Source organism: Cyprinus carpio, chromosome B21 (assembly GCF_018340385.1).
Source record: "Cyprinus carpio isolate SPL01 chromosome B21, ASM1834038v1, whole genome shotgun sequence".
Taxonomy (NCBI): Eukaryota; Metazoa; Chordata; class Actinopteri; order Cypriniformes; family Cyprinidae; genus Cyprinus; species Cyprinus carpio.
Window position 1 is genome coordinate 278,955 of NC_056617.1, and position 27,813 is coordinate 306,767.

General features: G+C 36.0%; 2 protein-coding genes across 2 annotated transcripts in view; both read right to left on the minus strand.

Annotated features, from left to right (window-relative positions):
* Positions 1-9,000, minus strand: part of LOC109045606 (high affinity cAMP-specific and IBMX-insensitive 3',5'-cyclic phosphodiesterase 8B-like) — a 51,209-nt gene extending 42,209 nt beyond the window's left edge. The window contains 1 exon segment of the mRNA XM_042747819.1: positions 8,219-9,000. Within this exon segment, the coding sequence (XP_042603753.1) occupies positions 8,219-8,500 (282 nt within the window). The 5' untranslated portion in view covers positions 8,501-9,000.
* Positions 9,001-14,359: 5,359 nt separating this feature from the next.
* On the minus strand, positions 14,360-24,072 carry LOC109045605 (angiogenic factor with G patch and FHA domains 1-like). Its single transcript, XM_042747806.1, is given in 17 exon segments — positions 14,360-14,692; positions 14,788-14,887; positions 15,027-15,154; positions 16,311-16,390; positions 16,513-16,678; positions 16,779-16,865; positions 16,867-16,881; positions 17,694-17,745; positions 17,823-17,922; positions 18,067-18,571; positions 19,476-19,676; positions 21,314-21,423; positions 21,490-21,499; positions 22,583-22,749; positions 22,840-22,939; positions 23,071-23,294; positions 23,861-24,072. Coding segments are annotated over 16 exon segments (2,214 nt in total). The 5' UTR covers positions 23,278-23,294; positions 23,861-24,072; the 3' UTR covers positions 14,360-14,506.
* Between the last annotated feature and the right edge of the window lie 3,741 nt (positions 24,073-27,813).

Consider the following 27,813-nt stretch of genomic DNA (forward strand, 5'->3'; position numbering starts at 1 on the left):
GTTTAAATTTTACCCATTGCACCACACATTTTCCAAATAATACATTCCTCTAAGTTAACGAAATCATGATTATTATTCCATCAATGAGTTCAAATCTTAATAAAGGTACTAACATTAAATTGTAAATACAATAAAAACAGTAGTTTCACCTAAAGACCCTTCCTTTTCTCTGTCTGGGTTTCCTTTCTTTTCTTTTTTTTTTACCCTTTTCACTTTCTTATATTCACTTTCTCTATATTTGGTTCATTAAGGGTGAAACTGCACACAGGTTTCAGTGATGGAGTCTCTGTTCAATGGATATTAATAACAACCAGTGAGAATGTGAGAGAGACAGGAGAGAGAGAGAGAGAGAGAGAGAGAGAGAGAGAGATGCTGGTTGAGGGGGAAACAGATGGCCATTAGTAGATAAACAGGGACAATAAGATGTATGATGACACAGACAGAGTAATAAATTAGGAGCGGGAATATTTGATAAAAATGAGAGGATTGTGATTCTGTGTGTAGCACTTATGACTTAAACAACATCAACCCTAAAGCAAAAGCAATATCCCACTCAACAAATACAGAGAAAAAACAACAGGCTCACCTCAGCCACGCATCAACACTCACAAATACATCATTACAAAATTAAACTGAAAGTAGTAAAATCATTTTGGTAACTAAAATAATATTGAAATAAAGTATAAATATTAGATGAAAAACGTATTTGCCTTGTCGAATAAATGAAATAAGTTTGTTGAAGTACTAAAATTACGAAAAAAACGAAAATAAAAATAAATTATAGCTAAATAAAAATATTCTTTAAAAGTAAAATCTAATAAAAAGGATAAAAGTAAAATTACTACAACAAAACTAGAATGAAAATATATACAAATATAAGCTAATTCAAAATATTACTGAAAACACTATTCTATTAATTATTAATAATTACATAATAATTAATAAAAAGTATATAAATAGTACTAAAACACTTTTTTGGAACAACTAACCAACAACTGTGACACAAGTAAGTATGTTTTTGCGGCACATGACAGTAGTTCAGCTACTTGCATAATACTTTATACTTTAAAACACCAAGTTTTGAATACATTATTTAACTTGTTAATGGTGAAGTGATCTGTCATTTATATCATTGGGAAGTCTGATTCATTTTAGTGAATTTATACTTTATTTAGATGGTTAATGTAAATTAACTTATTCAAAAAATGATTCACTTATTCTCTAGTCTGCATTTTAGGTCTTCATTTTTAATAGCACTATTTAAAAAACACTGACATGTACAATTCTCAACTTAGTTAAAAACCTAAATTAAGGTGTTTTCTATTTTTATTGGTTGTATATAGTATACTGTATTTTATCTTAAAAAATATGGAACACACACACAAACACACATATATCCTGACTCTAGTTTGATTAAAGTTTCAGTGTATCTCCCCAAATCTTGCATCAGTGTATAAACTCAGGATTCTAGCTCTTGCTGCCTGTTAGCAGAGCAGCTCTTGGTGTTTCCAGCTTGTAAACTGGAATGTTTCACATTTAAACATATTTCAAACAATCTGTTTCCATCCTGTAAGATCCTACATACTCCCACGATGCTTTCAAGTGTTTACAAAAACCTCCCAGATGATAAACAACGTTACTAATGCCACCATCATGGACTACTTTGGAGTTCTGTTGCTCTTGCTGACTGCGAGAACACAGCCTATAACACAACCTTAACACACACAAACACAGAGAAATGAAAGGAAAGCACTCACACATGAACAAACAGAGAAAAAAAAATCTAATTTCATTTTCCTGTCAAACCTGAAAAACTCACTATTTGGCAACAGTTAGTAATTTTCATACTAGAACCGAGACCACATTCAAGTAATATCCCATACATATGTAGCAGATAAACCATAATCAAGCTGGTCAATGCTTGGATCACATCTACAAATCAGTCATGATAGAGGGAATCTGAAGTTGCAATCTACCATGTCAGGAAAATTATCCTGTGTATCATGTTAACCTTGTTTATCATTCCTTTTGATTGGTTCTGACAATGAACTCCATTATGAAGCAATTTCTTACTCTTCTCTACTCTTATGTATAATAAAACAGCTTTAACAGTGGCGAACCTATCGGCCAGGCCAACAAAATATATTAGGCTCTTTGTGATTTTCTTGTCCATTTCCAATGTATCCATTCTAATTACTGACAGCCTTATTTTATCAGTATATAATAAAAAAAATAAAAATTCCCCAAACCTTTTTAGTGAACTATACAAATATTTATATGTGCATTACCTTTGAAAATGTTGGGGTTGGTAAGAAGTTTTTATGTGTTTTTTTTTAAAAAAAAGCATTTTATGCTCACCAAGGCTGGATTTATTTGATAAAAAATACAGTAAAACAGTAGCCTACTATTGTGAAATATTTTATAGTTTTCTATATGAATATATTTTACAATATTAATTATTTCTGTGATGCAAAGCTGAATTTTCAGCATCATTATACTCCAATCTTGAGTTTCACATGATCCATCAGAAATCATTCTAATATGCTGATGTGCTGCTTAAGAAACATTTCTCATTATTATTAATTTTTCTATTATTAAAATGTTATTAAAACTGGATACTGTTATACATTTAACTTTTTTTTAAACAGAACATTACGTAAAGGTATTAACTGTCACTTTAATGCATCCCTGCTAAATAAATATGAATTTCTTTAAAAAAAAAAAAAGGCATTCTTTACTGTATATATTTAAGGTTAAGGCTAAAGAATTTAAAAAAAACTTTTAAAACCCTTAGTTTTTGAATTGCTCACATACTAAGCACTCTCAGAAAGAAAGGTTCAATAGCTGTCACTGGGGTAGTACATTTTTAAAAGCATTTCAAATGTGCATTTTTAAGTACTAATATGCACAGTTTAGGTACTTATATGTATCTTTAAGGTACCAATATGAACCCTTTACATACCTTTTGAAAAGGTGCCTCCTCATTAACAGCTTTTGTCTTTTTTCTAAAGAATGAAACACCCCACCAAAAACTTATACTTTGGGAAAGTCATGGCCTAGTGGTTAGAGAGTTTGACTCCTAACCTTAGGTTGTGGGTTCAAGTCTCGGACAGACAATACCACGACTGAGGTGCCCTTGAGCAAGGCACCGAACCCCCAACTGCTCCCCGGGTGCAGCATAAATGGCCCCCACTGCTCCAGGTGTGTGTTCACGGTGTGTGTGTGTGTGTGTTCACTTTGCCGTGTGTGTGCTTTGGATGGGTTAAATGCAGAGCACGAATTCTGAGTATGGGTCACCATACTTGGCTGTATGTCACTTCACTTTCACTTTTTTTTTCACTTTCATATCTTCTTGTTCTTTTGGTACAAATGTGTCCCCTGAAAGCAAACGCAAAGAAATCTGCTAACTAGATGATGCCAGAGGCGGACAAAGTACACAACTTCATTACTTGAGAGAAAGTACAGATACTACTGGTCAAATACTACTCCACTACAAGTGAAAGTTGTAAAGACAGGTTTTTACTTAAGTAAAAGTATGAAAGTACATGCTTTTAAAACTATTTAAGTATCAAAAGTAAATGCATTGTTTTATTGTCACATTGTTGTATACTTACAATACCTTATGCCACTGATGCAACCTACTGAATACATTGATTAGCTTGTATTATCTGTGGCATTAAGAGCTTTTATGTTACCAAACCTATAGAAATGGAACAACTGAATGAAGATAACCATCTTTATTTTTTATTTAACACTCCTACAGCTACATTGAACTCATTTTAATACTTGTTTAAAAGTTACAAAGTTATTTTTCAAAGAGATATTGAAGGACATGATATGGTTCATTTTAGGCAAACAAAGCAAACATTGAAAAGAAAACAAATCTTTAGTCTTTTCAGAAAACTGGGACATACTCTCTCAGTATGGCCATGGGTATGCACGTTGTGCCAAAGAACCGTCTTTTTTAATTTTGCCATCAACTGATCAGTGTTCATAAAATGCTCATAAATCAGTGAACTTCACATCATGTGGCTAGGGTTGGGTATTGTTTGAATTTTATCCATTCCGATTCTGCTTACTGATTTTAATTTTTTCAATACCCAGTTTAGAATCCAAAGTTGTAAAAAACTGAAGTAAAACATTTTGACCTGTGTGATCATTTAACCTACTTATTGACTTATTGATACAAAAAATAAATGTATTTATGTGCAGTGTTTTGACAATAAAATAATAGCATCAATTTACCAGTAGGCCTGACTAGTAAGGTTTTTTATATATGTTAACAGCAGCCATTTTTGACAGATATATTAGCCTACCATTTGTATTTCCATAGTCTTGCATAGCCAGACATTCAGACTGAAGGGGGTTTTGTGCAACGGCATCTTTGTTTCCAGGTGGAGCGTTAAAGAACGCGACACACACGTCTCGTAGAAATCCTTTAGAATTCAACCAATCCGATGATGACTTTGACATTCCTGAAGTGTTTCCACTTTTGTATCCCATATGCATCAGCCGTATAGCCAACGGTCCGTGGGTGTGACGTCTGAGGCTGAGACTAGTATTGCCATAGTTTAACTACAAATAGTAAACTATAGTTACTATAATGAAACTATGTTAAATTTGTGGTTACTGTAGTTTTAATACAAATAGCATAATTATGATTACTATAGTGAGAGAATAGTGAATTTGTGAAAACTGTGATTTTACCGCAAATACCATAGTTAAACTAGTTACTATAGTAAAAACATGGTTAATTTTCCAAAGAGCTTTAATGACTTAACACAAACACATGCGAGTTCACACAGAAGGTCCGGAGGTTGCCAGATTTGCTTAAACAAATCAGCCTAACATCCATTCAAACCTACTGGAAAACTACTGGAAGACTCGGCAACACTGGAAGGTCCTGAGAGTTCACAGGCTGGACTTTCACAGAAAAAAAGGGTTCAGTGAATCTGAAAATGCACACACTGGAAAAACTGCTACATATAATGACTTTCTACTTGGGGACCTTGATATAAATGTAGCGGAATAAAAAGTATGATATTTGTCTTTCAAACGTAGTGAAGTTGAAGTAGCAAAAATAAAAAATGCTGCAGGACGCTGCAGGACGGCACTAATCAGTGAGGTGCGATTTCATGCTGTTATCTAAATGTTCCTGATCTCCCGAGGGAAGCTGTGCCCAATCAGATTGTACTGTGCGTTAGGCTACATTGTGACAGTGATGTGTCTCCATAACAGTCCAGACAGCTGATGCCCCGTTACATGTCTCAGGGCACCTCTTTCCACAGTGCCTTGCTCTAACCATGTGTGTGTGTGTGTGTGTGTGTGTGTGTATTTGGATTGATATTCATTTTTGTTTTTGATTGTTATAGTTAACATGCTGAGGTGATAGCAGGAGGCGTAAACAAACTCTGTGGCCTGAACACACAAAAATGCATACAAAGACACACAAAATCGGTCTTTCTTCAAAACAAGACCTCTATCTCGCGCAAAGACACAGAGATGCACAAACACACACAAGAAAATTGGATGCACATTCAATTCAAAATGGACATCTGCTCCATTGCTGTGAATACAGTTAAGAGTGTGTGAGTGGATAGAGAGCTGTGTGGAGTTACGCGCTCTTCGATGGCATAAATGAGTTTCCTCGCCAGTCTCGGAGGGCACAAGCTTCTGAATATACCACACACACACTTGGGCAGATTGTACCAAAATCACTACGTCTTCCTTTCAAACTGATAGACGGCCAACATACACACAAAAGTGCCTATTAAAACCCATTATATAAATCCATACACAGATCTATAAATGGTCCTTGTAGGATTTTAAAACACCATTAGTATTTGATGTGTGTTGCGTAACACAAATTCCATTGTGTATGGTGGCCCATCAGTTTAATTTGGCCAAAGCAGTCCAAATGAGGGATATTGGTTTTATTAGGCCAAATCAGAAGAAACTCATTCTTAGACAAAACTAACAAAAAAGTGTGTGATTATTACAGGTCTAAGAGAGTGTGCTCACCTGCGGTGTGAGAAAATTTCTAATCTGAATTCTACACGCGATCTGACTGTAAACACTTTAACTCAGATAAGGCCGATATCCATTCTAAACATGGCAGGAATTATGGCGTTCAGGTCAACAGCCTTCCAATATCATCTGCAGAATGTAAACAAACTGTAACAGAAAGATATAGTCCCCAGAAAGAGACAAAAAAAGATAACATTTTCAACAATAAATCTCAATGCTATATTCAACCAGTCTAAAGCAGTCTGAAACGTCCAGCCCTTACAAAAAGTCATCATGGTTCAGGAAGAACACTACAGCGATGTCCCAAAAGCATTTTTCTATTTCATTTTTTTTGTTAGGGTAAACTTAAACAGTCACTGAAGTGAAAATGAAATGTATTAGAAATATTTATTATGCCACTTTCAGTTCCACATACTGTAGCAGAGTTTCGAGATTTGACCTTTAACAAACACTGTAAATTTACACAACTTAATAAAAGACACCAAAACAGATACAGTGGCTCAAAACACAATGACATTCAGAGATTTTTTTATGAGCAGTCCAAGTGTCCAAAATGCCTTTTGGGCCCGCTTTTATGTTTAAGGCAGTAGTATTCAATTGGGTTTTTGCATCATAACCTAGATTTAACTTTAATTACGCAATGGCGAACCCAAATCTGTAACAAAAAAACATTGTATTGTGTAAAATGTCAACAAGAATCTTCTTAAAATCATACGTGAAACTTGAAATAGACAAAACATTATGCTAAAGTATTAGCATTAGACAGCATGAGCCCTGTTTGGTGAACCCAACCTGCTATTTGACAGCAGTACTAATTTAATTCCTACTTGATTCCCCACCTGCATTAAAATACATCTACTACATACAAACACTGATCAGAGAGGGAGTTTTTGCAGTGAGGAAATTACATGCATTATAATAAAAGTTAATTTATAAATCTGAAAGGTGTATAACGTTGCATGAATAAAATGGTTGAATAAAATAATATAAAAAATGAACATTATTTGACATTTAAAAAATAGCCTTGGCTATTTGATCCACAGTTTGTTTGTGCTGCATGCACTGTTTGATTGGATGCACAGCCTTGAGGTCAAAAATCAAAATTATCTGGGATGGGTTTTCTCCTTACAATAATGACATTGTTGGTTCTCTGCTAGCCATGAGCCTATGCATTTCTTTGTCTTAAACAGTAGAGTATGGTGCATATAGAAACTCCAACATCATGGGTTCAATTCCCAGAAAATACATGAGTTGATCAAACGTACCTTAAATGTATTTAAGTTGCTAAGCTTGGAATAAAGCATCTCCCAAATGCACCAATGTGTAAATATATATATATATATACAACATATCAAAACAAACCTGAGGCCCATTTTTGGGTCCTGACCCACCAGTTGAGCACTACATAGACCATACAAACTATGTTCCCATACATCACCTCCCAGAAACTAACTAGGGTAATTTTTGCCCCACATATTTTTTTTTCTAATTTTTTAATCTGTTATTTAACATTTGATTTATTTCATAATATGCAGTACCTGTCCAATGAAGGGTTTAGTGCCTCTACGTGCATCCTAGAGATGCTATTATTAATCTAAAACATCAAAAATTGCTCTGACAGTGGTTGAGAGACTAGCTAACTACTTAAAAACCAAGCAGAACATTTTATTTACATTTGCCAAAGAAACTTGCATCGCATTCAATGTATACATTTAAGCAGTTCTCACATTTCCTGAGAATTGAACTCATGTTGTTAGCGCCATGCGTTCCTATTTGAGCTACAGGAATTGCAATATTTTGCACACCTATTCGATGCTGATTCCATTAAAACAGTTAATGTAAATGCTGTGGGTTTATATACTGTTAAAAACACATCTTTTTAAATGTAAATAATAAACATGGTCCTTTACTGGGCTCCCCACCTGTTTGAAATTTTTGAATGAACAAAACTCATTCACTTAACCTAGCATGTGAATGACAAAATAACATATTAAAGATGTCAAACTAGACATCAGTAATAGTAAACAATAAGCATATGGCAGCAATAAGCATCCAGCTGATGATTCACAACAACACACATGCAGGAATGACACTGAAACACTGAATGAATGACTAGACGGTGGAAATAATGAGAGATAAAGAACAAAAAAAACGATCCCCAACCATCTTGCCATTCATTCATTCCTCATACCTTGACGCTGGTGCTGCTGGTCTGAGTCTCGGCCTCCGTGCACATGTGTCCGCCGCTGTTCTCTCTCCGCTCTCGGTGGGAGTTGGTCCGTGTGTGCCTGCTCTGGTACGCGATCACGGAGGGGATGGTGTCCGCCGCGTCGGTCTTAATGAAGAGGCCGTGCAGAGTGGTCGCCGTGCCCTGCGAGATGGTTGTGGTCTGGTGGGGCGAGTTGGACTCATCCGAGTCGCGGCAGTAGATCACCCCGCTCTGCGAGACGTGGATGCTGGGAGCGCAGCCCATTGTTCCCCGCGCCTCGCTGCGTAAAACCCGAAGGAACGGATCTCAAGACCACCGCCGCCGCTCCCGGGCCGCTGTCACGCCGCCGTTCCCCCGGTACATTGGCCGGTGGTCGCGCTGCTTAGTTCCGCCTGCCTCTCTCCAGCGCGCGTCAAGGAGAAACGGAGAGGAGATCCATCTCGCCGCTTTATTTATCAGTGATCATATCAGATCAGATCGATGACACCTCGGCTGTCCAACCGTGAGCCCGCTGAGTTTGTGCCATGTCACATTTTGGACGAATTACAACCTCATTTCACCTCGGCGTATGATACTAAAGGTTCAAGCTGCACGATGCGATCCATTTTCTCGCGGTATTGATCATCTGTATGTTCATCACGACGGCGGAGCTCTTAAATTACAGACGCAAAGCATCAGACTGAGAATATGCCTCAAACTTACACTCATGGAGCGTCATCAGTGACAGACACATCAGTGACTCCCTCTTCCCATGAAAACACACACACACACACACACACACACACACACACACACACACACACACACACGTATCCATGACTGTATTCATAGCGTGCAAAAATGCATAAACAAGACTAGTGATTGACTCAACAACTATTACCGATGCTAATATCTGGACAACAGGGTGACCCATAAATGTAGCTAACACCATCCTGCATCCAATGCTTGTTTCTCACAAAGTTTTTAGAGCTGATTCCAAAAATAGCACTGTTTTGCTCTAGCATGTCACACTTTCTTTACAAAATATGATGCATTATGATTATTTGTAAGGTAAAGAAGTCTTGTATTATCTCTAAAGTTACCTGAAAAACTGCCACAAAGACACGCTGCCTATCTTTCTCTGAGTTACAACTTTTTGTTCAATTCTCAGCCCACTTTCACATGTATGAATGATTCTGAAGACATTATTCTGTCCATAATCCTGTTTTTAAGGTTAGAATTTTGGCCAGTGACAAGAAAAACATGACCTAGATGTTTTCTGCTACATCTGTGTGTTTCACATGCAAACAGTGACAGAAAAAATACAGATTTTCTGAAAAGTTATTTGACATTAAATAGAGTATTTGAATAGTTTTCTTCACTTCTTTGCAGATTGTAAGTTAAATGCATTTTAAATACTATTTTTTGTCATTAAAAGCAGTCATTTTGACCGCTTTATTTTGATAAGTACATAAAAAAATTCTTTATTTGTTTTTAAATTCAGCATAATCAAATGAGAAAATATTAGGCCTTTTTTGCGAACACCTGTAATTTGAAGCAAATGAAGCATACAACATTGCTTCCTGAACACGTACTTCACACAATGTTTACTTATAAAATTCAAAAATAAACAGACAATATGTGTTATACATTCTTACAGCTGTCAGTGATAGAGGAACTTCTGTCTGTCAGTGAACCAAGTGGGCATGTTTATGAACTGATAAAACGAAACAAGGCGATGCAATTGACCTTCGCCTTGATGCATCAAAAATGCTTTGAACATTAGAACGTTCATAAACAGTGTTTCTGCAGGCTAAACAGTAGAGCCTAGAGTTGAATTCCAGGGAGTGCATGAAACCAATAAAATATGAATGCAATAAGTCATGTTTAAAGCATCTGCCAAATGCATAAAAATGTACAGTGCAAGACTTCAGGATCAGTGATAGTACATCTGGGTTTCCAAATGTTTGCATATTACAGGTCCAAGCTGTAAAGTGTTCCAAACATCTGTAAATGACTGATAAGCCCAGATATGATAATATAGGACCACAGTGACCTTTTATTATGCTGGAGTTTACTTAACAGATTCTTGCATGGGTGGGAAAAAATGTTTCAGGGCCCAACTTCGTCACTATTGCAAGTCATTCTGCACACGTGCCATACAGTACATGCGAAGGCAAAATGTTCAATAGTCATAATGCATTGTGGGTCTGTTTTGACATTGTATATCCTGGAAATGCCAATAATATCTCAGATGCACTATTCTGATAAACGAAATACACAGTAGTTAAACATTTACATAATCAGTGGGAAATCTTATTCATGGGGAATGTGCTTTACTATGGTTTAAAATAAATATTGCTATACATTTATCACAACCAAATCACATGTGGTGCATATGCAGAATTTTGAGTCCAGAAGAAAATGCAACTGTGAAAAATTAAGTAGTACAATTATTATAGATCAATAATAATTTTTGGTCAGTCTAATGGAGTCACACCTTCCACAGGTCATTTACTTAAAGTGAAAAATCTACCCACCCTCAGGTCTCTCAAGAGTTTTCCAATGAAACATAAACTGAGTTATTATTAAAAATGTCAAAGCTGCTGTTTACCATATAATGAAAACTTATGCTAATCAGTGTTGTAATTTTGCTGTCTATTAAAACACTATATGTTATCTTCATTGCACTCTATGTCTGCCCTTTATGGATGCTTGTTTCTCGGCTTAATTTTAGCTTTTTTATCTCACAGTTACAATTGTGAGTTTATATCTTTTTTGCAATTATAAGAAAAAAAAAGTCTGAATTGTGAGAAAAAAAAAAAACTGAATTGTGAGATGAAAAAGTCACAATGATCTTTTTTTTTTTTTTTTTTTTTTTTTTTTTTTATTCTGTGGCAGAAATAAGCTTCCCTACCCTCTTATATAACAAAAGTACCAGCTGTTAAAGTGCAACTGAAGCCCTGTCAGTATCATGGTACTACTATGTCTTCAGAATACATACTACAGTATTCAATAATGTTAACCTCACACCCATGTGAATGCCATGTTATATAAATATGGCAATCATCCCTGGTATAAATCAAAGATACAAAAGGTAGTAAAGAAAACAGACAGTGGTTAAACATTTATATAAGCAGTGGGAAAATCTTCAGGCTGTCAAGATCATAGCCGGCACTACAGACTGAGAGCAATTAAAAATGACTTTTTTTCCAGAATGCAGTGTTACACTTTTACACCTCTTCAGTGTTAGAGAATCACAAGAGCTCGTAGCAGATTCATTATGCATGAACTGTCAATGCGATTGTTAAGTATTCTTTAATCAGCCACTCTTAATGGAAATTACAAAGTACCACAAAATTACAAAATGTGAATTAGCTAATGTGAAAAATTATGCTTTGGAATATCTTATAAGATTTTAGGCTTGTAGCTGAGAGCATTTTAATTTAGGGACTCAGCTGGAAGCTTGGAAGACTGAGGTATTTTGTTATAATCTTTGCTTTAAACTAAACACCTAATCTCCAAATATCCAGTTGAGTTCAACACAGCGCGTATTCTAGATTACAACATCCCCTCTTCATCAAAGAAATAAAACTTCCTCTTGTTCTTCTTGCAGATGATTTAATCTGTCCAGCATGTTTACACTGATTGTTGACCTGACCTTCTGCTCTCAATACACAAGCCCACCCATGACCGCCTCTGCTGGAGGACTGCAATACTGTCCAGGTGAAATGACAGAAAATCTAACATGACATGTACAATGTGACAGAAGAAAGCAGAAAATTCTTACAGTGTAACATTTGTGTAGACCAGAAAAAAAATAGCCTCAATTACCAATCATGGCAGCAGTTACTCAAAGGAAACCCTATGGAAGCACAGAACAAAACCAACTTCTTTAAAGAACAAATGGTGAAAAAAGATTGGCGCTCATCATAAACCATTATTAATTTGCACTTACACTTACAGGGGATAGTGGGGTAGGATGTGTCACCCCTTAATCGAGGAAACTGTGTACAACAAATTATGGAAAGGGCCAATCATATAAAATAATATCAGTGTTTAAGTAACATACCTTTTATGCTTTTTTAAACATTTTCTACATGGCAGGTAAATGAGTTTATAGTCATAAACAGATAATCAGATTTTTATTTAAAGCACAAGTATTTCCCAATGACTTTTATGTCTAAACAAAATCTATTCAGATCTAAATATACAGCACATATGTTATGCTGGTGATCTGTCAATGTGTAAACAGTTCAGATATTCATATGATGTTTTCTTTTTTACATTTCAAAAAAGCAAATTTCTCGCGTATTCCCCAATGACTCAACTTACCCTAACAAAACAGTGGACAAGTTCACTGAAGGTATATCTTTTCTTGGGCCCTAGATACAGATGCACCCTTCTCAAGTCGTCATTTTTATTGTTTATTTCAGTAACACATGGTTAAATAGGCTACATTTGGTTGTGTATTATTACTTATTTCTTTTTTCTTTTTTGCCTAATGGGACAACTTAAAGTGCCACAACTTAACCCACTGTCCCCATACTAATGTGAACGGACTATACAAGTTACGCTGTCATGAAGAGCGCGCTGACTAACTGAGGACCTACGTTTTTTCAGGTAAAATCTATATTATTTAACCATTTTAAACTTCGTATAAACAGATTCTTTTCACTACTAGAACGGAATTAACAGAACACAGGTCGCGTTATTCCTTGTTACAGTTTCAAAAAAAAAACTGTCGCACTGGGTAAAAACAATCTAGTTAAAACGTATAACGTCAAACTCTGAGTTAATAAAACGACCTTCGATGTCTCGATAAAACACACACCCGTGGTCCTTCAGACAAGTAAATCAGTCATTCACAAAAAAAACTTTTGACCGTGGGAACCGAAGCTTTAGAATCGTTCGGAGTGAATCTCACCTCTCTCCGCGGTCCGTGTTGGACAGCAGCTGTGTGCTCGCGCTCATCTCTGTCGTCTTTCGTCCCCCGGTCCAAACGAAAACTGCCCTCAGAGGTTCGGCAACGTTACAAATGAAATCCCACCTATTTAGAGTTAAGACCTCGCGGAAAGCACATTTTGTCAGCATTCTCTCCACCAGAGCACACCGACAGACAAAGGCTGTCTGGGGGAAGTTTTTTGAGGTTTTAGGTAGGCGACGTTTCGCTGAATTTTTTTTCACCCACTCGAAACAGAGCGGACAAGTTGCGCGGTCCTAGCGCCGCCGGATCCGCGCGCGCTGCTGCGCGGGCGGCAATCAGGGGAATGCGAAACTCGTGTCAGGGTCATATCTCACCTCAAAATAAAAAAAAAAAAAACACATTTGGCATAAAGATTACTTAAGTTTGACAAAATACTGACTATTATAATACGAGTCCAGACGGAAATTATAATCTATTACAGACATTTAAAAAACCTAATCCATAGGGCCTATTTTTACACTAAAGTAATGGGAATGCTAATAATAATAAAAAAAATATTATTATTAGTGTCTGAACAGGAACATTTGATGAGATACACCACTAAAAATAACAATTACCATAATCTTATATATATATTTTGTGTGTATATATGAAGAGTTTATTATATTAAAAAAGTATATTATTTTTTTATTTTTATTTTTTTAGAATTTTTATTTTTAATTGTGCATTCCAGGTAATTTCAATCAAACTGCAATTGGGTTGTTTTGATTAAGTAATAGTAACTTAAAAAATACAGGTAACTTTATAAATATATATATATATATATATATATATATATATATATATATATATATATATATATAGAAAGTTTAACTCCAACAGTCGTTTTTTGACATAAGCAGATAACTCCACATTTCAAGTTTCAGTTCCAAAAAAACCACTTGTTTTATCTTTGTAATCTCCTCAGCTGACAATGTAGATGCCTGATAAACATTGTTGTTGTGACCATAGACTGTAAAAACATATGTATTTATAGATACTGTATTGTTGGATGGAACTTTTTGTACACATTCTTACGCAGTATGGACTTAACTATTTAATTTTATGATGCAAATCTATTATAAATGTAAAAACAGGAATGCATGTACTGCTTTTTATTGTTTATTTGTCCAAGACATTCTGTTTTTGAATTTCACTGTAAACAAAAACCACACTCTCTCAGACCAGCAATCTTTAAAACAAACTTGCGTCTATTTACAAACCTCATAAGAATAAGGTCTTCCACTGAAATTACTAGAAAAGTTGGCCAAATAATGGCCATGTCTGGCATCAGATTCAAAGTAGTCACTCTGTGTCCTGACTTTTCACCAGGCTTTAGTTGATAGGCCGGTTTCAGGATGGGCGGGGTCACCCTGGCAGGCGTCAGAGAAGCGTTCCCGCGCACGTTGCCAGTTCCGCTGGTTTTTGGTTTTTGTGAGTGAAGCATCCTCTACCGACACGGCAGCTCCAGAACCAAGACCGGATTGAGTCTTGCGCACATGCAGCTGAATCTACGGCACATACACAAAGATAAGTGAGTGTAAATCTCATGCACTAGCATGACACATGACACTGTGTAAACAAAACGAGAAGAAATCAGTATTACCGGATCCTTCATTCCAGCGCCGTCCTTGCCGAGCCCTTCTCCTCGTTTCCAGCCCATCTTCTCCAGCATCTTTCTACCCTTATTTTCATCTCCGATTTCACTACACACACACACAAGGAGAAAAAGCACAAGCATGCTTTAACCTAGATAAGACTTCATATTGTTTTTTTGCGCAAGATGTCTACTGTAGTGCAGGTCTGCTTTACAGGGGTAAATGTTTGACTGAATAGGTTACGTACACATGAACAGAAGCTGGAGCATCATTTCGCTGAAATGTTCCCTCGCTCCCGACTGTCTGCCGGCGGTTTTCTGCTCTATCTTTATATCTGCTGTTCTTCAGGGCCTTCTGCTCCTCATAATCACTGCTCTGAAACACAAACACATGTACACACAAGTCTTTGTTAAGGCAAGTATAGTAAACAGTTTCAAGACACAACTAGTAGTGCTGAAAATACAAATGTCTTTAAACACAACAAAATCAAGTAGATTTTCTGAATTATGCTACAAAATAAATAATACATCAACAACAACTTAATAGCAATGCCACAACACAACAAAAACACTTAAGAACTGGCTACAAGGCAAGGGTGTTCAGGGAGATAGCTTGGCATTACTAGATGGTTTACTGGGTGGTTTTTAAGGCAGTTGATTCCTGTTCCTTGTCAGGAAGAGTCTTTCTAAAGAAGTCACAGATGACCCCCCCTTGGAAGGAGTTTTGTAAGCATTTAAATGATTAAATTATCATTATAGTTATACTATTACAGAGTTTTGGTAATATTTTGAATTAGAATATTATATATCTTTCTATACTTCAACTGTTTTTTAGATGTTCACATAAACACACACACACACATATATATATATACACACACACACATTCTAAACATATATAAATATGATTTTATTTTAATTTACTTTACAGTTAAAGTTCTAGTAATCCTTTGTCATCTCTAAATGGTTAAGTTTTAGTGTATTTAGTTTTAGTTCATTTTAATCATTTGACAGCCCTAATATATATATATATATAATATATATATATATATATATATATATAGAGAGAGAGAGAGAGAGAGAGAGAGAGAGAGAGAGAGAGAGAGAAAATCAAACTTATAAAAACACAACAAAATTATTAAAACTTTAAAATTAAACACAATAAAATCTTATTCAAAATACTAACAAAAACCATAATAGTATCGATGATACTAAAATAACACTGGTTGACTTCAAAGGATGAGAACCACTGTGTAGTCACTGTAAGCTTAAGACTAGGTAACAAACCTTAGCATAAAATGCATACACATAATAACAGTGATGCTTGTCTTAGCATTGTTTTAGTGGTCAAATATTATACCTGTTGTAGCTTCCATCACCTAGGAATAGAGTGACTGTCTACATGCTGACCATAGGAGGGCAGCACTGACCACATACCATTACAAAACCAACACAAACACACCTGACTTTACATGCTTTAAAACATGTTTTACCAGCAACAAAAGAGCTAGTACAGGACATAAAAAACTTACTTTAAGACCATATTTAACCTTCATCATCTTCAGTTCTTTCTCGTCGTTGAAGCTCCTGTCCTCTTTACTGAGAACAGTCCCTGAAACAAAAAAATGTGAGCTGCAACTGATTAATAGTAAAGCATCAGCCTTTAATTATTGTGAGCAGAAGCATGCAAAGATGCTAATTTGATGTCTTCAATATGTGCGTGCATATACATACCAGAGGCGTCGTCTTTCTTATGGCGGCTCAGGTGTGCAATGATCTGTCCTGGTTCACAGCCGTCACATGTGTCCGTTCCCATGTGGATGTGGAAAGACAAAACCGTTTCTCCCATCTTTACTTCATCTCCGTGGGTCAGAGGGCAGGGGTCACAGCGAACTTTGGGCTGCAGGGACACAGAAAACATATTTACATTCTGATAAACGTCCTCATATTGCGATGTGTGTGAAAGAATATTGGGAGGAGAACAGCTGTGTTTGTGTTACCTACAGTATTCTGTTCCCGTTGAGGACGGTGCCGTTCTGACTACCCTGATCTGTCAGCATATAGCACTGCTGCTCCTGGTCAAAATACAACTTCTGCATGGGACTACAAACAGAGATAGAGAGAAAAACCATCAACAAGGAGTGAAAACACTGTCAAAATGCAATCATATAAATCCTGTTTACTGATTTAAAACATGTTCCTGGTGTTATTATTATACTATTTTCTTTAGAAATGAACTTCAGTTCAAATGTTAGGGGTCTGTCTTTTTTTTTTTAAAGATATTAATACTTTTATTCAGCAAGGATGCACTGTATTGATTAAAAGTGACAGTGAAGACATTTATAATGTTTCTATTTCAACTAAATTGTGTTTAACGTTCTATTAAAAGAATCCTAAAAATGAGCCTGGATTTTTTTTTAAAAATGGAAAAAAGTGAATCATGGTTTCCCACAAAATACTACATTGACAACAATGTTTCTTGAGCAGTTAATCAGTATATTAGAATGATTTCTGAAGGATCATGTGACAGCACTGCAGTAATGATCAGCATTCAAATCACAGAAATAAATCACATTTAAAAAAAAAATGAAAAATATGAAATGGTTATTTTAAATTGTAATATTTCACAATATTGCTGTTTTTTACTGTATTTAAAACTGCAGCCTTGGCAATAAAAGAGAGAAAAAAATATATATATATAAGCGACCCCCCAACTTTAAAGGAGTAAAATGCATTTTTAATGATGTTTTAAGATAATTCTTTAAAATAAACAAGGGATTTAGAAAGTAGTTTCAGGCTATGATCATTATCACAAGACATCTGACCATAAAAATGCATCAATCTCAGCACTTTAGATTGTTTAATGTCACTGTAAAAGTGCTTTTGGTCAAGAATATGTGTATAGTTTGTTTTACCTTGCTGACTCCCATCTCGGGGATTCTGATGGCATGATTCATGTCTTTCTCTCTGCAAATAGATACACACAAACATGTTAACTTGTCAATGCAAATGATGAACAGAACTACACACACAACTGTACTGACCGGCCGATGGTGGCGACTGTATCTGCTGTGAGGATGAAGAGGGTTCCTGTCTGTAGCACAGGAGAGTGAACCACAGTTACCCGGACACACGGCGGCCAGGCTTGAAATATAGACATCATACACATTACGAATAGACAAAAGTAAAATATTTCAGTAGTGCAAAATATGGCATGATGCACATTCAAAATAACTGTGCTTCTACGAAACAGCCACCAGGGGGCGCTATGTTTGCTTCCCTCCTCACCTTCCTGCATCTGCGTTTCCATTTCGCTCTCAGGACTGTCATGTTCTGGTTGGACAGGAGATGCAGACGAGGAGGATGATGATGATGATGCTGCAGAAGAAAGTTCTTTCTCTCCATCTGATTCTGTGATCTCACCCTCCTCCTGTTCGCTCTCACCGCTCACATTATCAGAGCGTGACTTCCTTTCTCTGTGGGTCTCAGTACACGATCTCTTCCTTTCTTTCCTCTTCTTCTTTCTCTTTCTGCTGTGGGTGTCATCAGAATTCGACCCGTCTTCTCTCCAACTCTTGCTGTGTGAGTCTTCAGAATGTGATTCGCTCCGCCTCCGGGTTTTCTTTCTGTTCGTGGAGCGATCTCTGCTTCTGTTTCGGCTCTTGGTGTGCCTGGATTGTGGGCTTCGGGACCGAGACTTTCGTCCTTTTTTAAGTGAAGATGAATCATCCTTCTTCCCTCGGTGGTGGTTTTCAGACTGTCTGACAATCTCAGGCCCCGCCTCTTTATGGTCCTGTCAGTGAGCAAAAACTCAGCCAATCAGGACGTTGCCAAAAGTGTCTTCACATTGGTTTGAGGTGAAAATGTAAGATTTGGATTTGCTTTCAAGGTCCACTTGAGTCTCAGTTTTGAGTTAGTTTAAGAAAATGTGATGCAAAACAAGCTGACACTGTATGATGCCCCAATCAAAACAGCATCAATAAATGTTAAATCAAATACAATAAACCAGGTTAAAGATAAAAACTAAAGGAAGAAAATTCTAAAAATGTAAATTTTTTTTGTTTCATATAATTTATGCTCAACAAAGCTGCTTTATTTGATGAAAAACACAAAATATATATTATATATATATATATATATATATATATATATATATAGTGTAATATTTTTTACAATTTTAAATAACTGTTTTTGATTTGAATATATTTTAGAATTTCTGTGATGCGAAACTGAACTTTAGTGTCACATGATCTTTCGGAAATCATTCTAATATGCTGATTAGCTGGTTTTAATATGCTATTATTACCAATGTTGCAAAAAGGTGCACTGCTTAATATTTTTGTGGAAACTTTAATACATGTTTCTGAATTTTTGGTGAAACTGAAGTTCAAAAGCACTTATTTCATATAGAATTTTATTATAAAATGTCTTTACTGTCACTTTTAATCTATTTAATGTTTCCATACTGAATAATTATTTCTAAAAAAAAAAATAAAAAAAAAATAATGTGCTAATCCCGAACAGTAGTGCATTTAGTAGTGAATAAAAACTGAGACTGAGACTAAAAACTGAGACTCAAGATGCTGTGATTGACAAACTAAACTTCATGTTGAGGAAGACTGAGTGTGAACCAACAAACACAAATCTCTTAGACCAAAAAAGTATGCAGTGACAATGTGTGTCCGTGTGCATCTCACCCCTCCATCAGGACAGGAAGCTTTATCTGTGTTCTTCACCGACTTCCTGTTTTTCCAATCTTTGGTCTTCCTCTGTGGCGTCTGCTCCACTTCGGGGTGTGCTGTAGACACCTCTATCCTAGAGTGGAATTGGTATTTTCCGCTTTCTGGGTCGTAGTAGTAGTACATGCCTGTGTTAGCATCATAGTACAGCTGACTGGACTGAGGGAAGAGGAAAAAACACATTAACACAGGCCATTAAAGGGATAGTTCACCCAAAAATGAAAATTATGTCATTAATGACTCACCCTCATGTCGTTCCAAACCCGTGAGACCTCCGTTCATCTTCGGAACACAGTATAAGATATTTTAGATTTAGTCCGAGAGCTTTCTGTCCCTCCATTGAGAATGTATGTACGGTATACTGTCCATGTCCAGAAAGGTAATAAAAACATCTTCAAAGTAGTCCATGTGACATCAGAGGGTCCGTTAGAATTTTTTGAAGCATCGAAAATAAATTTTGGTCCAAAAAATATCAAAAACTAAGACTTTATTCAGCATTGACTTCTCTCCCGGGTCTGTTATGAGCGCGCCGTTCACAGCACATCCGGTTCGTGAACGAATCACTCGATGTAACCGGATCTTCTTGAACCAGTTCACCAAATCGAACTGAATCGTTTGAAACGGTTCGCGTCAACAATAAGCATTAATCCCAAATGACTTAAGCTGTTAACTTTTTTAAACATGGCTGACACTCCCTCTGAGTTCAAATAAACCAATATCCCGGAGTAATTCATTTACTCAAACAGTACACTGACTGAACCGAGCCAGATAACGAACGAAGCATTGACTCGTTCTCGAGTCAAGAACCGGTTGCATCGGTTTTCGGATCACCGGTAGTGATGGGAAGTTCTGTTCTTCTCCGCGAACCGGTTCTTTCGGACAGTTTGATTCAATAAACCGGTTGCCGAAAACGGTTCACCAGTTATTTTGCACTCGACGTAATGACTTCATTGGCGATGATTGGCCTTGATTCAAGCCTTCGGTTTACCCGCGCTCATAACATTAGCACAGAATCAGTTCAGAATCAATCACCAAAAGAACCAGTTCAGTTCAGACGCGCTGTGTGTCAGTCTGAATCACGCATGCGCAGTATCATCAGCTCCTCGGTTCTCGAATCGCACGCGTCCGACAGAAAACGGTTTCTTGACTCGAGAACGAGTCAATGTTTCGTTCGTTATCTGGCTCGGTTCAGTCAGTGTACTGTTTGAGTAAATGAATTACTCCGGGATATTGGTTTATTTGAACTCAGAGGGAGTGTCAGCCATGTTAAAAAAGTTAACAGCTTAAGACATTTGTGGATTAATGCTTATTGTTGACGCGAACCGTTTCAAACGATTCAGTTCGATTTGGTGAACTGTTTCAAGAAGATCCGGTTACATCGAGTGATTCGTTCGCGAACCGGATGTGCTGTGAATGGCGCGCTCATAACAGACCCGGGAGAGAAGTCAATGCTGAATAAAGTCGTAGTTTTTGATATTTTTGGACCAAAATGTATTTTCGATGCTTCAAAAATTCTAACGGACCCTCTGATGTCACATGGACTACTTTGAAGATGTTTTTATTACCTTTCTGGATGTGGACAGTATACCGTAACATACATTCTCAATGGAGGGACAGAAAGCTCTCGGACTAAATCTAAAATATCTTATACTGTGTTCCGAAGATGAACGGAGGTCTCACGGGTTTGGAACGACATGAGGGTGAGTCATTAATGACATAATTTTCATTTTTGGGTGAACTATCCCTTTAAGATTACACAAAGAGCAGTCAAGCATTCCAAGAGCAGAACATCTTACAGAGTCGTAGTAGAATCCAGTGCTGTGGTCGTAGTACATGCCAGAACTTTCATCAAACACAAAGTTGGTCTGGTTCAATGCTTGCTCTGCTGTTGCTCTCAGCATGTCTGCTATAGAGAACATGTTTGCACAGTCAAGAAAACTGGCTAATAATTATTACTTTAAATGATAATTACTGGCTGCATACTACTATATTTGTTTCAGCTGAATATTTGATCATTTTGGTTGTATTTTATATTGTTTTAGTGACCCCGTTGTATTGTTCAAATCACATTTTAGACTATTTTCGGTATCTGCTGGGTTATTGTGGCCATGTTAGATATAAAATTGATTTGACTAAATTATTTAGGTTTTTTATTATTATTATTATTTTATCTTTTTTCTTTCTTTGCTACATTTGTGCCAAAATCCAAAATAGGATTATGTTGTCCATATTTTATACATTTGAGTAGTAATTTGGCCTTAATTTAAAGTGCTTGAGTTGTAATTTTCACTGTGCTGGATTATTTTGGCCATATTTCAGGCTGTTTTGTCAAGTTTCGGTCCATATTTAAATTTCTTTGTGATTGGTTTTAACATTTAGCCATAATACCATTTGTTTTGACTAAACATTGGATTGTTCTTTTTGTGTTTTTTTTGATTTTTTTTTTCTTTTTTTTTTGGTATTATTCAAATTTTTTGTGACATGTTTTATCATTTGTCATAATTTGCATTGTTTTGACTATACATTGGATTGTTTCGACTATGCTTTATTAGTTTTGTCTATTTTTTGGCCATATTCCAATTTCTTTGTGATATGTTTTATCATTTTTAGCCATAATACACATTGTTTTGACTATACATTAGATTGTTCTGACTATACGTTTTAATAGTTTTGGCTACTTTTTGGACATTTTTAATTTCTTTGTGATGTGTTTTTATCATTTTGCCATAATATAGATAGTTATGTCTGTAAATTGGGTTGTTTTGGAAGTAATTCAGGTTTTTGGCAATATGTTAAATTAGTTTACTTTTATTATATATATTTTTTAGAAATATGTCAGATTATTTTGGCTACACTTTAGAATTATTGTATTTTATTGTGATTTGTTATATTATTTTAGCCATCATACAGATAATTTAGACTTGATGTTAGATTATATTGGCCATATTTTAGACTTTTGGTGATTTTTCATCTCAAAACACATGCTAACTACGTTAATACTGACATTAATAAATGCCCAGATCTATTCTTAGAATAAAATCACACTTAAGTAACACTTCTCATACCTCTGTCTGTGGAAAATCACTTGATTCATTTGGTGGCTCAGGATTGGCTGGCGCCGTCTCAGCTGTTACGTGATGCTCCTCGGTGGGTTCACAATATCCTTGAGTTTCCATGACAACAGTCTCTGTTCCTGACTGGTAGTACCTGCCATAGTAATAATTATAATAATCTGTTTCAGGAAGAAAATAACATTCAATTAACACATCAATGCTGCAGATGAAAGGAATATTAACAAAGAAAATAAAAGAAAAAAAACAACCTGTCTCCGTCCATGTATATTCCTCCGTCTGAGTCTCAGCATCCATTTTCTCCCTCTCTCTCTTCTTTCGCTCATGGATTTCTGCACTCAGTTTATCAACCTAAACAGCAACACAGACACAATATAATCAACTATCTTCTTGTGTTGACTTTTATTTGGTCATGTTCTGAGAGCCTCAAAATGCTCCTTAAACCATCAACTGTCCCTGTTCTCCACACGCACCTGGCTCACCTGCTGTCTGAGATCTTCATTGTAGCTTTCTGTGGTCTTCTGGAGTCGTTTGCTCTGGCTGAGCTGCTTCTGTAACTTCTGAAGTTCAGAATCTTTACATGTCTTCAGCTCCTGTCGCAGCGCCTCTGCTTGTGATCTCAAAGACACAAGCTCTGCTTCCAAACCCTGATCACTGGATTCAGGGTCTGGGTTTCCTTCTGCAGCCATTGCTGAGGATGTTCTACCTAAAATGTAGATTAGAATGAGAAAGCATAGTTTTCTGCATTAAAAAAAGGTAAAAGTGCACATAATTTTGACTCAAATCTGAAGAACTAAAAGAGTTAAAGATACATCAATACATTTTAAAATACAGAAATTATAAAATGATATGAAAAAAAGTAACTAAATAAATCAGTTTCACTTTTTATGTCAACAATTATCTTGTTTGTGTCACTTTTATTTATCTAAGAAAAAAATAATCATTTATAATACATAAAAAACAGCTGTGAATATATTTTAAGGAGTGAGTAAGATGCGCTCATAATTTTATTTTGGGAGTTCCTGGCATCAAATTACTTGAAAACTATTAACTAGATCAACCAATATAAGGATTGGTTAATATACATAAAATGCAAATAAGTATGCAGAACTGGAAACGTTGCATTTTAAAAAAAAAAGACTATAATCTGAGAATAACAATCATCTAAAGGTCTTAACTAATTTGATATAATATAGGATATAATAAATAAATAAATAAAACATTAAACAATACATAAGCTGTGTTTAGAGTTTTTTGCCACATTATTCTCACCCGTGTTTAAATCACGTATTGTCCCTGCGCGTTCCCAGAATCCCTGCGCGCGTGTCAATCTGCAAATCAAAGATAAACATCATATGACCACCGTGCACTGGACGCATATTCGTGTAGAAGTTTGTGTGATCGTAAAGTGCGTTACAGAGAGCAAACGTGATGAACATTAATTCCACTTCAAGAGACGCTGCCATACTTTCACTTTGTGATGTCATGGCTTGCTTACTTCCGCATCACTTCCGGCTTTTCCATGGCGCCACAGCGCCCCCGGTGTAGGTTAATTGGCTGTATAGGATTTTTTTTACTCAGTTGCTCCAAAATATTCTAGATTTATTTATTTGTGTGTGTGTGTGTGTGAGTGTACTAAAATTGGTTTGGCTATAAACTTTTTTTTTTTTTAGAAAACATTTACAAACTGGCAACACCAGTAGTTGCCCAGGAATTACACACACACACACACACACACACACACACACACACACACACACACACACACACACACACACGAAAGTTTTGATTGTTTGACACCCCCCCCCCCCCCCCCAAAAAAAAAAACAGGAACCAGGAAGCATACACAATATTAATGTAATTTGTTTCATAACAATGCTTAGAAAGCATGGACAAATATGGGCTAATGTATATTTGAAGGTATTGTATATATATATATATATATATATATATATATATATATATATATATATATATACACACACACACACACACACACACATATGTATATAAACACACACACATTAAAATAATGAAATAAAGATCCTTTTCACATTTTATCAGTGTTGCAAAGTGCATCAAAGAATATTAACGTGAAAACTAAATAATGGAGGTCTGACATCCTCAAAAATAAAATATACGTAAGTGTTCTAATTTTTAGTGTAACCACTTTAAACCGACACTTATTCGGTTTTTAATAAAGCATCTCCTTTATGACCATTTGATTTTGGGCAGCAGAGGGCAGTACAGCCAAGTGAACTTACACTCCATCCATCGTTTCAAGAGATGTTTAAAAAAATCATGGATTTCTTTGTGTTACATGTTTTAACCTTCCAGTCTAAAAAGTTCTGAGTTTGGAGGCCAAACTGTCTGTGATGTCCCTCATTCAGGATATGAGACTGAATCAAATTAAAACCGTGTTTATTCTAACACCTGTGTCAGGCTGCAAGGTGAATAATAAGATGAGACCACAGGTGCATTTAATATGACAGAAGCTTAGAGGGCCGTCATAGACAGGAAATAGGAAATCAAGTGATTTACGCCACCTTGCTTTCCTTCACACCGCTTGCATGGTTATGCTGCCTCAAGCGTGTGCTAATTGACATTTGCATAAGAAGTTTTAACGGAAGGCCTGAAACACATTGATGTGCTTTCTTAACTGTTAAACAAAACTGTGAACTTTATGCAAACACAAGAAACCTAATAATTTATGTGAGTGGGATGCTCATCACAGGAGTGAAGTTTTTATTTAATTACTACACTACAGTTGAGAACTTGTCATCTGAGTGGCACACACACACTCATTCAGTGCACACACTAACAGCTGACGTTAATAACCCGACGTGTGAGTGTCATGACCCTCGAGTAAACCCTTCCCGTAAAACAGTGTATTATAGTAAACCATTCGTCTTGCTTGAGTTATGCAATATTTCCATGCTGATTAACATTGCTTGGAGCGCAGCATTAGCTATGAGCATATAAATGTAATTAGCAGTATTTGTTAAATCAAGCATCATAACAACTGCTTATACTTAGGGTTAGGCTACTGATTTAACCCTGTAAAGGCTACTGTATCTTGATTGGTATGCACATTTTTAAAGCCTCTAAATTATCAGTAGTACACATACTACATGCCTTCTGTTGCATGATTGCTACATTTTCATTTAAATGTATTCATTTAGCAGACACTTTTATCCAAAGTAACTTACATTTGAGGAATACAACAAGTGATTCGTCATATTGAGGCAAATTATACTTTTTCAGCAATTGAAAGACTTTGAAATCCACCTTCAGATAGTAGTACTGTACATTTCTTTTGGATGTGAATCCTTTTAATATTTAAAGATTGGCAACTTTGAAAATCTATTAATCCGTTTTTAGAAAAATCATGTTAAAATGTGAGTATCAAATATTAGCATCAGGCTTTTTGAGGAACATTGTTATCTCTTCATCATCATTGTATTGCATTGCATTATATGTTTGCCCCCAACAATAAAAACTACAGAGCTTTGATCATAAAACTAAGCATTTAAAACTCATCTTTATATTAGAAATGTTATTGGGAGATAGAGTGACAACTGATATTCACATGATTTTATATAAGTATTCTATTATAAATATCTCACTGATACATTTACATTACAAGCTATTTGAAATTTCATCTTTCTTTTTGTGCATATAAATATCATATTTTGGTTCAGTTTGGGCCTCTAAAATAAAACTGAGGTGTTTTGTCCTCCATATTATTACTATATAATACTATATGAGCCATAAAATCCTGAATTATCAAATATGATTCTCAACAATAACACACTTTTATATTTGATAAAGTTCAATGTTTTATTGTAAAAAAACAAACAAAAAAAAAAAACAATAAAAAAAATAAAAAACAATTTCATAGGTCAGCTTTACAAGTTTAAAGTTGGCATGAAACAGAAATTGTGATTGTCTTCTCTTCTCTATTATGATATTCAAGTTAAGCAACTTCTTGAACCTCCATGCAAAATTTCTTATTTCTGATCAGCGATCACCCATGAAAATGAGAAAGAAATTGACACAATAGAATGCCGGTTGCTATGGCTACAGGAAACTATTTTAAAAACTAGAGAATGTAAAGATTTGTGTGAGTGAAAGGTCAAAAGGTCAATGCTTGCATCCGGGGATGAAACCTTAAGTGTTTGTGTGGCTTCTGATTTCTAAATACTAGCTCAACTATCACCCATCTGTTTGTTTCTCTATAAATCTCTGCAATGGATAATAATTTTTATGTATTTTTCTTAAAAAACCTCAATGTCAGATTGTGCTATCAAGTAAACAATTATAAAAAGGAATCATAAATCGGAAGCCGCAGGGGATAAACACAGCCCCAGAGATTGTTCTTCTGATCTGATAGGATCCGCCTCGTTCTTTTATTCCGCGCACCAAGAATTCAATCAGCGTTTGTTTGTGCATGGAATTGCTGCTTATTGTAGTGTCCTAAACGAACAAAGATTCCCGTTGTGCTCTCGGATTCAAAATGCAAATGCCCTTTCTGATGAGCTCAGCGCGTCAGGGCTGTTGTACCGTTTTACTGTGGATTAGCCTGTGTGTGTGTGTGTGTGTGTGTGTGTGTGTGTGTGTGTGTGTGTGTGTGTGTGTGTGTGTTTGCGAGGAAGAGTGTGAATGGTTTTGCTGGTGTAAGATGTTAGTATGTGTGAGAGAATGTTTATTCTGCTCTGTCCTGGAGCCAAGCATATCATGCTTCTGGATATGTGTGTGTGTGTGTGTGTGTGTGTGTGTGTGTGTGTGTGTGTGTGTGTGTGTGTGTGTGTGTGTGTGTGTGTGTGTGTGTGTGTGTGTGTGTGTGTGAAGTGTCATACACACAAGTGAAGGCCCCACAGGACTTGCATTATGATGACATGGAGTTGTGCGTAACAACAACGTCATCCTGGCGAGGAACAGCTCTCCAAAAAATACAAAGTGCAGAGATAAAATCAACTCCAAAGCAGCTTCATATCCCCCACAATCAGAAGTTCACACATCAGTTTTTCCAGTCCCCCTGTAATATATGTGAGAAAACTATAGAGACATTATCAGAAGGCAGGACTCTTCTTGGCTTAAATGTCAGCAATACAGTATATAGATAAAACTAAATATTACTGTGCATTTAATAGTACGATCACATTTATTTCCTGCCCAGTTTTAGATGTTTCTAATAAAAAAAAAAAAACATTTTCTTAAGTAGT